General features: G+C 45.3%; 1 protein-coding gene across 2 annotated transcripts in view; it reads left to right on the top strand.

The window, feature by feature from the left end:
* RNF144B (ring finger protein 144B) overlaps positions 1–10,474 on the top strand; it is a 79,215-nt gene extending 68,741 nt beyond the window's left edge. For both annotated transcript variants that reach the window (XM_029945241.1, XM_029945242.1), the window contains 3 exons: positions 1,028–1,172; positions 4,802–4,891; positions 6,228–10,474. In XM_029945241.1, coding sequence (XP_029801101.1) covers positions 1,028–1,172; positions 4,802–4,891; positions 6,228–6,368 — 376 coding nt within the window. In that variant the 3' untranslated portion in view covers positions 6,369–10,474. The remainder of the gene's footprint in view (positions 1–1,027; positions 1,173–4,801; positions 4,892–6,227) is intronic.
* The last annotated feature ends 2,538 nt before the right edge of the window (positions 10,475–13,012 follow it).

Genomic DNA, 13,012 nt, shown 5'->3' with positions numbered 1-13,012 from the left:
TGGTGTCAGTGTGACCTCCTGTCCGTCACTCAGCCTCTCTGAGTAGGTTTCTCTATTTGGAAGAGAAGGGGGAGGGTAGGAATTAAAATAGTAACCGTCCCACTGCTCTGTAAGGTCATTGTGAGCACCAGGTCTGATCCTGGATCTAACAACGCTTTGTGAACTGGACGTCTCTGCGCTGGGTGCTGGTTTTAATGAACAGGGGCCACAGTGCAGCGCAGGACTGTGGCTTCCTTCCCCCTCCCACCTCAATGAGTTCCACTTATTTTCTGTACCCTTAAGGCTGTGAGCCTGTGCTGACTTATTCATCCATTTGGAGCCGGTCTCTTTAGTGATACTGGGCATTTATTTTATTTTATTATTTTTTTGGAGATTTTCTTTTTTTAAAGTAATCTCTTCACCCGATGTGCTCCAACTCCAAGGTTAAGAGTCGCACGCTGTACTGACTAAGCCAGCCAGGCACCTCTGGCGTTTCTTTAAAGTATTGATCATTAACTCCCCCAACGTCTTCCATTTGTTTATCCGAACAGATCACTAGATGGGTTTATCAGTGCCACGTCAGACCCTGAGCTCATGTTTCTGTTGGGTAGTAGACCGCTTGCATTTTATAGACAGTGTGTGCTCAGGAAATGAAGTACTAACTTGGCAAAATAAGAAGTTAAATCAGGTGTGGAAAATACAATTATATAATTCACTTCAAGCCAAAGATAAATAAAGGTTCTCTTCTGTTTGGAGTTGTCTGAACAACTAATAATCTGTGTCTCTCCAATTTTTACCCCCACCCTCTTCCATGGAAGTGAATTAAGCACAGATAAGGAAGGGTTCACTCCCTACCCATCAGGAGCCCTAGAAATCCAGTTGGTGACCGTAAAGTGGAGTCTAGAAAGGTGTTAGGTAGCTATTAATTCATTACACTCAGCTCACTCTTCCCCAGCTCTGGATGTCCACCCCCGTGTGGCTCTAGCTATTAAAGTCTGGCAGCGTTCTTGATCCCCACCCTATAATTTCTCCTCCATTTTGTTTTTAGGGCCCTCTTTGGGACAGACACAGAAGCCCCCATTAAGCAATGCCCTGTGTGTCGGGTTTATATCGAACGCAACGAAGGCTGTGCTCAGATGATGTGCAAGAATTGCAAGCACACGTTTTGCTGGTACTGTCTCCAGAACCTGGATGTGAGTTCCACCCGGAAGTCTTCCCGCGTGCTCGGTGTCTACACTGCATGGGCATGACGGCCGGGACCCCACAGCCTCTCTTTGGAAACACTGAGCCTCTGGTTGTCCTGCAAGAGACATGTGCTTTTCTTAGTGACCCTCTCTGAGCCGCCACTTTGGATGTCTATAAACTCTCTCTTTGATAGGGATTCTTTTTTCTTTTTTTAATGTTTTTTATTTATTTTTGAGAGAGAGAGTGCGAGCAGGGAAGGGTCAGAGAGAGAGGGAGACACAGAATCCAAAGCAGGCTCCAGGCTCTGAGCTAGCTGTCAGCACAGAGCCCAACTCGGGGCTCGAACCCACAAACCGCGAGATCATGACCTGAGTTGAAGTCGGACGCTGAACCGACTGAGCCACCCAGGTGCCCCTATAACTCTCTCTTTGATTACCTTCACTGTGTCACCTCAGCTTTAAAGGCAAGCTTTTATTTATTTTTTATTTTTTTATTTTTTTGCTTTAGGGACATTCCCTCTTTGGGGAGCACTGTCTCCTCTTCTTATTATATAAAGAACTATTAGTGTATTCATTTTACGTTGCTGTTGTAACAGATTACCATGAACATAGTGGCTTAACACAATACAGATTTATTATTTTTCATTCTGTACCTTAGAAATCTGACGTGGGTCTCACTGGATTAAAATCACGGGGTCCTTAGGCCTGCATTCTTTTCTGGATTCTAGGAGACTCAATTTCTTTGCTTTTTCCAGCTTCTAGAAGCTGCCTGCATTCATTGGCCTAGGGCCCCTTCCCCATCTCCGAAGCCAGCCATGTCACGTTTCTCTGACCCTTCTTCCATGGTCACGGCTCCCTCTGACCACAGCTGGGAGGCGTCTCCGCCCTCAGGGGTCCTGTGATTGGATTGGCCACATCTGGATGATACAGGCTACACTCCCCCGGGAAGGTCTTCATGTAATCACACTTGTACAGTCCCTTCTGCCATGTAAGGGTAACGTTCTCAAATTCTGGGGATTAGGCCACGGGCATCTGTAGGGCAGCGCCATTTTGCCTACCATACTTGGCTTGTTTTCCTCTTTCTGAATTTAAAGAAAAAAGCCACTCAAACCCATAAGATGTTTTCAGTAACTACTTCGTCCATTGTCAAGACAGCAACATAGCTGTTGTTTTGTTAGGGTCACCTTCCCAGACACGGGGGTCTGCCCCTCACTCTTTTCACTCACCGTGCGTGAAGCACGTCCTGCCCAATTCAAGTACAGCGCACTCAGTCCTGGGCCAAGGCGGATGGTAACCCCGGAGGTGAAAGGTGACGTGAAGGCTGGATGGGCAGATCTTGCGTCAATTCTAGCGTTGACTCTAGCACACGCGAGCCACCCCAAATAGGAACAGATACTCCCTATTTTGGCAATCTGATGAAGAAAATGCATCCATATTTGTGTGAGCCTCTGTCAGGGTGGTGGTGGGGGAGGGGGCATTCTTTTCTCAACGTGTCATTTCATTTGCTTAGTTTGCTTCAATTCGATCAGGAATTAGTATCACACACAGCCAGTGTGCAGCTAATACAGGATGCATGCTGCCCACCACATGCCTGGGTTTTAACTGAAAACTAGATAGATTGTTTCGGACGATGTCTGTGAGTAAGAATTTTAATCAGCCTGATCTCAGTGTCTCAAGCAGAGGTATAAATTGGGGGAAAAGACAATGGACACTTTAGACTTTGGAAGCTCAGTAGCTCAGGTTGAAAGAAATGTGTCCATTTAAAAAAAAATTCTGCCATAGCCCCCTGAATTACAATTAGGTGTGATATTTGAGACCTGTCATGATTCCAAATGTGAGAGATTTTGGGTGAGGTTTTCACGGACTGCACACCTCTCACGTTTTATGAAGGGAAGAAATCTTTTCTGTGTTCCTTCAGGTTTAACCAGAATATTAATTGGGTTCACATCCACCAGGAGGCTGAGCCCATGAGGTTCTTTTTAAGAGGCAAGAATGTAAGGGAATAAATATGTGTGCCAGATCTCTCCATCCTTTGGCTGAAGTCTGTCTGGGGCATGGTGTTGCAAAGAACACACTGTTCTGTTACTTGGACTGCTCTGGTGCTCGAGATGAAGTGGTACAGATGTTAAAAGGCTGGATACACAGACTTCAAATCTCGAAGCGTCTTTTTCTGGTCATTGTTTCTTGAGATCTCATTTTCTCGGTTTTGGCCAGGGGCATCGGCCTGCTGGTAATGTTTTTCTCTGACAAGTGTTCTGGGTCAGATGGTGGTGTTGATCTTTGTTTATGGGAAAGTTTCATTGCAGGGGGTCTGGGCGCGGGAGGGCTGTCCACGAGCCAAGCCTGAGACAGACAGCCACCCAGCAGGGTTTAGAGTTTTGCTAGGGTGTTGAGTTTGCTCCTGCCTTTGGCTCCGTCCCTGCTATTTTCAGAGGATGAGGTGTTCTTCATCTGCTCTGCCGCTCAGGACGTGTTCCCTTCTGTTACCTCTTCTCTCTCTTGTGACTCCAACTGCCACTGACATCACGTATGCAGCTGTGTCCCATTTAAAAACGAATCGTACTCTTCTCAAGCCTGTGTGTCTCCCATACTCCCGTTCTCTCTGCCTCCCCCCTTCCCTCCCTCCCTCTTTCTTTGAGCCCGGCCTCAAAACAGCATAATCCACTCTTGTCCTTGACACCTACTTACCTGCAGTCATTGATGTGCACTCAGCTGCCGCATTGTCGCTCCCCTACTGTATTTTTCTAAGGCCTTGAGTGAAATGCAAGGGATATTTCAGTCCTCATCTTACCTAGACTTTCTGCTGCCTTTGACATCTTGACCACCTCTGTATCAGTGATGACATCTCTTCTGGCTTCCCTTCTACATTTCCGGCCACTTCTCCGTTTCCTTCCCAGGCTCCTCCTTGACCCATTCTCTTTGCTCTTCAGCCCACGCTCTCTCCCTGGGTGATCTCATCTACTTCTGTGTTGTTTCCTACCCCCTCCCCCACATATGCCGGTTCCCAAGGCTTTCCCCCAAGTTCAGATCCATGTAATCAGCTGCCTTTTGGACAGAACCACTTGGATGGCTCAAGTGTCTCTACAAGTTCAGCATGTCCAAAGTGTAGCCCTCATGATCCCAACAAAGTTCATCTCTCTGTTGCCATTTCTCTTGGCCAGGCTCCTGCCTCTCCCTGGTGGCTTTCCCCTTACCTGTGAGTTCTTCGCCTGCCTGCCCACCTCGTTAGTTACCTTCTCAGTGTCTCATGTCTGTGTCTCCCATCTCAGTCGCTGGCATTTTTTCTCACCTGCTCTTCTGCGGCTGCCTTCCAGCCAAGGAGGACTCTGGTCTTCATTCCACGTCGCACCTGTGCCAGAGCCGCCTTTCAAAGATGATCAGGACACGGATGCTTTCTAGACACAGAGTCTCGTTGACTATGTTCTCTCTTCACTCACTGCTTTGTAAAAGTACTGAGGTGCATTCTAAAGGTTGCAGCCTTGGGATTCATGGAGGCTGTCCGTTAGTATCGCCCAAACGAGCGTGTGCTTCCGCCAAGCAAACATGGCTCGTGTGGGTTAGATCCCGCGTGGTTGGTATTTATTTGTCTCTCAATTCAAAACCACATGTTTGCAGAAACCTCTCTCCTTGTTTTGCAGAATGACATCTTCCTCAGGCATTATGACAAAGGGCCGTGTAGGAACAAGCTCGGCCACTCAAGGGCCTCAGTGATGTGGAACCGCACGCAGGTACCTTGACCTCTAAGGAAGCGTGAGGTACACCCGACTGGAGCCGGCGTAGAAAGCCCACCTGTTCCCCGCACCCCACCCCCCAGTTCTCTACTTACCCATCCGGGCAGGGGGCAGGGGGGGGCTCTGGGGAGCCCCGGAGCAGGGCCCGTGAAAAGGAAGGCGGCAACCGCCTGAAGTGAGCTCATGAGTGTGAGCCTCGCGCAGATGAGTTGAGGGGCAGGGCTCGGAGCCGCCGGTCGTTAACAGTGACCTGCAGACAAAGGCAGACGTTCTCTCCTCCTGCAGAAATGGTAGACGACTCTCCTAAAGCCCTGGAAGTCCCGCTTCCTGTAAAAGGCAGGGCTCTACAGCCCCGTGAGCCCAGCTGGGGCTCAGATCCCTCTGTACCTGCCGTCGTGTTTCCACAGCAGGTTCAAAGGGAGTCCCGGTTTATTTTTAATAGTCTTTCATATTTATGAAAGGCTGCATTCCTTTTAAGGGTGCCCATGTTAATAGCCTCGTAATCATTATTAATATCCCTGTGAGACTATTGAGGAAACTCAGGGAGAGAGAGAGAGAGAGCCAAGAGCAACAGTGCGGGGTTCCACAGAGCTGGTGTCAGCTCGAGTGAGCGCCTGTTTCCTTCCCTCCCCTCCCCAGTTTGCATCCAGTTCAGATCGTGCCAGGCAGTGGGCTGAAAGGTCCCTAGAATAAATTTTTTAGGCTCTAGAATGAATTATCATAAACTGGGTGGCTTAAAAAAAATAGAAATGTATTTCTCCCAGTTTTAGAGACTCGAGGCCGGAAGTTAAGGTGCCTGTATGGTTGGGTTCTGGTGAGGACCTGCTTCCTGGCCTGTGGCCAGCCTTCCTCTGACTGTGTCCTCACATGGCAGAGAGTGACGAGAGAGGAAGCAAGCTCTCTAATATCTTTTTCTTAAAATTTTTATGTTTATTTATTTTTGAGAGAGAGAGAGAGAGCATGAGTAGGGGAGGAGCAAAGAAGGAGGGACACATAGAATCCAAAGCAGGCTCCAGGCTTCCAGCTGTCAGCACAGAGCCCGCCAGCAGGGCTCGAACCATGAACCTTGAGCCGAAATCGGACACTTACCCGACTGAGCCACCCAGAAGCCCCTCTAATATCTTTATGAGGGTACTAATCTCATGGTGAGGGCTCCACCCCAAGTCCTAATTCCCTCCCAGTGATCCTCCTTTTCAGATTCCATTGTATTAGAGATCCGGGTTTCAACATATGAATGGGGGGGCGGGCACAAACGGTCCATCTTTAGCAGATAGTAGAGTAAACATACAGGAGGATTTAACTGCTAAAGGGGCCTTTTCTTCCACATTTCCAGGTGGTGGGGATTCTGGTGGGATTGGGTATCATCGCCTTGGTGACTTCACCCCTGCTGCTCCTGGCCTCCCCCTGCATCATCTGTTGTGTCTGCAAGTCCTGTCGGGGCAAGAAGAAAAAGCACAGCCCATCCACAACCTAGAGGTCTCTGCTCACGTCCGAGTGCCACAGACGTCTGGGGTTCTAACGAGAAGCACAGTGAGAAAGCCCCCCTTAGCGAACTTGCCTCCTCCTTGCCAACCTTTGAAAAGTGCCTCTGTGTCCAGACTTTGAACTTGCCTTTGGCACCAGGAAAGGCCCAGCCCTGGTGCACGTGTTCCCCTGTAAAGAGAACCAGGCTGTGCCGTCTAGGCTGTGTCTGTGGAGCATGTCGGAAGCTTTGGGGTTGCTGAGAAGGAACTAACCCACATCATTTTATCCACCATCCCCCTCCCCCGCAAAGGATCCCACCGGACTGTTCCACTTCTGGCGAGATTCAAGGAGCCCGAGTGGACATTCAGTGTAATAAATGTGTTGTCGCGGTTGGCCACGCACATCACAACTAAGCAGCCAGCATCTGCTCTGGGTTGATTTGACCTTGACCACCAGAAGAAACAGGGGAGAAACCCCCACTGTGGGAGGGAAAGAGTGGCACCATGTGAGGGGAAATGGTCCTAGGAGCCGCAAAGCAGGCTGCGTGCTTAGGGGTGGGTACGGGGGCTTGGCCTTGGCCGGCCAGCGGGTGCGCTGCTCCCGGCATTCCCGCGGTGACTTGGCGGGAACACAATGGGTTTCTCCTTGTGTGATCTCAGCCTCAAGCACAAAACCGCTGTGCAGAGGGAGTCTTTTCCCAGGGAGAGGGCTGCAGCCTGTACACAACGTGGTCTGACCAGGCGGCACCCCCCTGGCCAGTGCAGCTTTGCGAAGGTGATAAACTCTCCTCCTCCAGCCGGTAGCCTGGTCTGCAGGTCTGTTCTATGTGAAATACGGGTCAAGGGGCAGAGGTTCAAAACCTTCACCCTAGAGAGCAGAGTCCTTTCCTGAGCTCTGCGTTCATGTGCCCAGCACATTTAGAATTGGACCTAAAAGTCTATAGCAAGAGTGGATATCAGAGTCCGTGTGTGCGTCTAGGCCGCCTACCTAGACCCCCCATCCACTGGGCGTGCGTGAGCATATGCAGTGATACACACAGAACAAATGTTTCCTCAGAGCCATTCTGTCTTCCCTTCTGGGACTAACACGCTTTGTTAGAAATCAACCTAATGATATTTTTTTGCATATTATATATTTAAATTTTGGTTGCAAGTTCATCACTTACCCAAAGGTATAGACTCACAAACCCAACTCTTGTGAGATATGCCATCTCCGTGTGTAAAAACACGGAGAATCAAGGTAGTTACATATTTTCAAACACAGCACAAGTAGCTCTCAACAAAGTTTAATGTTGCTCTGGGAAGCCTCTGTCGGGGCGAGCCAGATTCTTCCTGTCTGTACAAGGCACTGATCGAACAACAAAAAAAATGTAAGAAGTAAACTGTAAAGGCTTTATGTATCATAGTTTGGGTTGGTATAGCCCTGCTGCAACTTAGTTCCCCCTTTTCCGTTGGTGAGATTTTTGAATACATGGGTTTCAAAAAGACAGTAACTTTTGCTCCGATGACAGGATGCCATAATCACCATTAGCAACATAGTCTGGTGCTTCATGGAAACATGTAAAACGCTCTGGAGGCTGTCCTTGGGACGAGGACTGTCAGAACCCATGACATTTCCCAAGGTAACTGGGTACCTGGGTGGTTAAATTGCTGCTCTCCTGGACCCATTATTCAGGACCGATGCTTTGCCTGTGTAATGGGATGTGTCCTAAGTGGGGATGTGTATAGTTAAGGAACTTTGGTTCCCACGTACATGTCAATCCCTGACCGATGTATAGTACATCTCTGCGTTGTGTACACTTTTATTTACCGTTTTTACAGAACGTAGATGAGGACTCTCGGAAAACTTTCAAGCAGCAACCAACCAAAAGCATTTTTAACCATTTTTTTTGAAACATCTCAATATTAAACGTCTTTCTTTTCCTTTGAAACTCTGAACACTTCAGAACAAAAGAACCCTCTTCTAAGCAATGTATTCCTGTTAGTATAAATGGAAATGTACATATATTTGGATAATTTGCTTTGTCTTCACACTGCCTCGTTGTAGCACAGGGCATTTATAACTGCTCAGGGGGTCACGGGAACTCCGCTGAAACTGAATTTTTGTATCAAGAATGTCAGTAGTGGCAATGTACTCTTGCATGAGCGAACTCTCTAAGCTCTATTCTGCAAAGAATCTCTAAACAGGGACTGATTTCAAGTAACCTAAAATTTTGGGTTATCAGAGGTGGAGCTCCTGGATTTTTTTGGTTTTTTTTTTTTTTTTTGGTATGGGACAGGATGTGGGGGGTTGCTTTTTTGAAACAGATTTTAAACAACTGGATTTAAGTTTTTAAATGTTGAAAAGTGCCTGGAAAGTAGTGACTTCTTCCTTAAATAGCTACATGAATAGGCCTGTGTCAGGTTGTCAGAATCAACAGGAATAGGTTGGTACTTTTAAACCCAGATATGTCTCTGGTGCCCCAAAGAGTGAGAAGCAAGCCAATTTAGAAACTCTGTTTACAAAGGAGAGAGCCAACGACTTTGATAAAGAGACTAATGTTTTTGTTTGGGATAATTGGCCAGTGAGAGAGTTTAACCTGTCTCCTTGCTCTGTCCGTCAGCTCGATCTTCTCCTCATGATTCTCTTTCCAGACTAGCAAGAAATAGGAGTCTACGTGACAATGTTTGGATGTCATGGCAAAACCTTTTTGTGTTTGGAGTAATAGAGTCTATTTGAAATAGGAATCGGACTCCGTCACCCAGCTGTCATCTGGGAACACTAGCAGATGGAAGGCAAGAACTCGCTGTTGTCCCTTCTGGGAATTTTTTTCTTATCAGGTAGGGAGGTGAGGGGGAGAGCCATAGGGAAGCAAATTTTGGAATCATAGGCATTCTGTTTGTTCATGCAATGGGTGTTCGCTCTGGACTTGAAATCTCTAGATAAAGAGGCCTTTGAAAAACAAGTAATTCACAGTGTGAATTTTCTTGTACCCTACATCATGAAAAATTTACCTATCCACATTTGCAAAATGTGTATGTTTCTTTGAATGTAAATCACTGTTTCTGGAAACCCCAAATTGTCTCTTAAAAGTTATTCCGAATCTACATACATCTTATTTTACCCTTCTTTACACAGTGCTTGACTTTCTGTTCCTGAATGGATGCCTTTATGTATATAGACCCATGTATATATTATGTGTAGCTCTGAAGATAATTTCATAATGCCTTAGATGAATGACATTTTATAAAGCTGTCGAATTGATATCTGTAGGCTGTTACATCTCATGTTGATTCATGATCCAGAAAGTTTTGTTATGTATTTAAGAAATTGCTGTTGTATTATATTTTTCTGATTATTTGAGAGGAAAATAGCTGTTTCAGTCTCTGTTGCCCCAATAAATGTGGAACAGAAAAGCAAGTGTGGTTAACCTCTTTGGTGCCACAGGTTTCTAGACACATTTAATTTTGTCCTCCAAGAACCCCCAAGCACTATTACATCCCAGGTTCTGAATTTACAAAAAGTACCTAAATCCTTGACGCCATTCATGGAAATAACTCTTGCTACCTTGTTTCTTAAAAGAACTGAGAAGTATAATGCCTTCACTTGTTGCAGACATTTTTGTTGTATGTGCAATATCTCACACTGTCAGTGGATGGGCATTGGTAATAATTCAGGGGAACAACCGATAATTTAGGTCTTTGATCATTCTAATAAAAAATACTGCCAGGGATCAAAGCCATTAGTTCTATAAAATGAGGGTTGGATTGTTGCTCTCTCTGGTTCGTTCTACACAAGTCTTTTGGAGGATTGTATTTCCTCGTTATGAATTTTAAAGGATTTACACTAGTGTTAACTTAAGGTCATTTCCATTTGATTAGTATTCAAGGCAGGACTCACCAAAGTGTGAGTGCCAAAAGTTGGTTAACAACTAGAACTTGTGTTTGTGCAAAACTGAAAGCTCACATTCCTGTGTACTGGTGTTGATGCCTTTCTCCAGAACATCAGCTCCATGGTTGTGGCAGGATGCCTGAATATAAAGACTTAGGACTGACTTAGAATTCAGATTTCATTTTGTAGACCTTCAGGTTTGAGGAAATCAATCAGTCCATATTAAAAGAGTTTTGGGTTATGGTTTCTTTGTCTCCTTAATCATTTCCTAGAATGTCAACATTATTTCATTTTTAAAGTGTCATTGTTTGCTAAACTTGAATCTGTATCCCCAAAGAATTATGGAACAAACCACTTTATACAGCAGTGATTTCAATCAGTGCCCAACCAGCAAACTCATTGCCATGTGAATTAAGAGCCTAGTGAATCTGAAAGAGAATTGCTATTAGGTTTTTCTGTAATTCAATTATCTCCATTTGTAAGATAAAATTACTTTATTTATTTTAATTTTTTAAATGTTTTATTTGTTTTTGAGAGAGAGACAGCATGAGCAGAGGAGGATCAGAGAGAGAGAGAGGGAGATACAGAATCCGAAGATAGGCTCCAGACTCTGAGCTGTCAGCACAGAGCCCGACCTGTGGCTTGAACCCACAAATGCGAGATTATGACCTGAGCTGAAGTTGGACACTCAACCCAATGAGCCACCCAGGTGCCCCAATAAATTTATTTTCTAGCCCTCAAAGATGGTATCCAACTCTACATTATGAGCAAGAAATGAATTTCTTCAAATAATTCAATAGCAGTTATGTTACATATACATATTTTTTTGTTTACATGTTTCTTATAGGACTTTTGAAAATAATCCTATGAGATAAATGGAGTAGATATTAGATTTATTTCATTGAGGAAACAGTGGTTTTCTGTTCATGTCTGCTCGAGGGCCACACTATTGATGAACGGCAGCCAGAAAAAGAACGTAAGACTCCTCTGAAATAACTTACTTTTGTGCTTTCGTTAGTTAGTAATTCTGAGCCTGCCTTCACTCCTGGATCTGTGAGCACAAAGAGAATGAACCCTGCCCTCAGTTATCTGCGTCAGTGGAGGCATATGTAAGAGAATAATTTATCATTTCAAGTAATCATGTAGAGTCTGTGTTTTGGTGTGTCTGACCGCCTGCGTAAGGCAGGTGGCCACTCATGAAATCAACCCCAGTCACTCCCTGGGGTTTGAGTGTCTTGCTAACATTGGAAGTAGAATCACAGGTGGGTCCGTGTACTCACTTTAGATGCCAAAATGTTCGGCTCTTCTCCACAATAGAAAGTGTGGTATCACCATTTCCTTTAATGTTTACAATCAACACCCAAAGTGATTGTTAATTCAAATCCACATCGTTTCCTTTTAACATTACCAGCTTTGGGGCATCTGGGTGGCTCAGGTGGTTAAGAGTCTGACTCTCGATTTCAGCTCAGGTCATGATCTTGTGGTTCTTGAGATCGAACCCTGCATCTGGCTCTTGCTGACAGCACGGAGCCTGCTTGGGATTCTCTCGCTCCCTCTGTCTTCCTGCCCCTCTGCTGCTTGAGTTCTCACTCTCTCTGTCTCTTTCAAAATAAATAAACTTTAACCTTGCCAGCTTGTGCTATAATGGGTATTTGTGACTGATCATTAAATAAGTCTATCAATTGGCAGTTTCAAAAACAAGAAATGGAACTCTAAATAATGAACTTATTGACTGAATTTCTAGTGTGTATAAAGTTGTGCTTTGAATTCCATTTTCTGTCTTTATGGTTTTCAATTTTATCAGTATAATTTTATCAGTTGAAACTGGAATTCGGGCTTAGGCGAGAAAGGAATTAAGTCTAATGTTTGCCATTTGTAGTTCCCTAATGATCTAATGATTGGAAGGGCAGATTTTCTTTTTGGAGGAATGGATGGGTGATTAACATTAATGCTATTGAATGCATTCAAATAAAATGAACGAGCAGGTTTTCTTGAGTTGTGAGACTACTACTATTGATCAGTCTGGACTTATTTTTTTTGAGGCCAAGCCCATTTGTTTAACTGAAAGCAAACAAGTCCAGAAATCCACACACTGCCCTGTATGTTGTGTGTCCCGAATTCCAGCCTAGCCTTGGGACTTTGGCACCGCAAGGGCACGTGAACGGAGCATTGGGAGAGGGTTGGCAAATCTGATGTCACCCCTGGGCACAGAACAAGCAGGTGGTGTCCTGTCTTTTCCATGCCCTCTGCCAGTCCAGACAGTGTGGGCTCAGGGGACAGACACCCAGCTTGCAAGAAGATGACTGCAGCTCTAGGTGTCCCTTTGCTCTGGATCGTGGTGTGGTCCGGGGCCAACCATTAATCTACAATGTCATTTCATGTCATGGCTCAGGCAAAGTGTCAGATGAGATCGTGAATGGCAGAGGGACATTATTTTTTAGGAGGTTAGTGAAGAGGAACCATTACACTGTATGTGCTGTGGCTGTGGGTGACAAATTTGCAGCCAGACACTGTTCCCAAAGGAGAAGATGGACGTGAATACACTTCAAGGTTGTGAATGTATGTTGAGGGAGGAATAGCCACCTCAGAAGAAAGATTGTCTTTCTAGATTTAAAAAATTCCTTTATGTTCCTTTGTCACAAGCAAGTATTTCACAAACATTTATCTATTTGTATGCTCAATTAAAATGGAGGCTGTGTGGAAAGAGAAAGGCAGAACTCATATCAACATAAATTTTAGCCAACGGGGGGTTCCCATAAAAATTCACATTTACACAATGCTGTA

This window comes from Suricata suricatta, chromosome 7 (genome assembly GCF_006229205.1).
Source record: "Suricata suricatta isolate VVHF042 chromosome 7, meerkat_22Aug2017_6uvM2_HiC, whole genome shotgun sequence".
NCBI classification, from domain to species: Eukaryota; Metazoa; Chordata; class Mammalia; order Carnivora; family Herpestidae; genus Suricata; species Suricata suricatta.
Note: the sequence above shows the minus strand (reverse complement) of the source record. Positions and strands in the feature narration are given on the sequence as shown.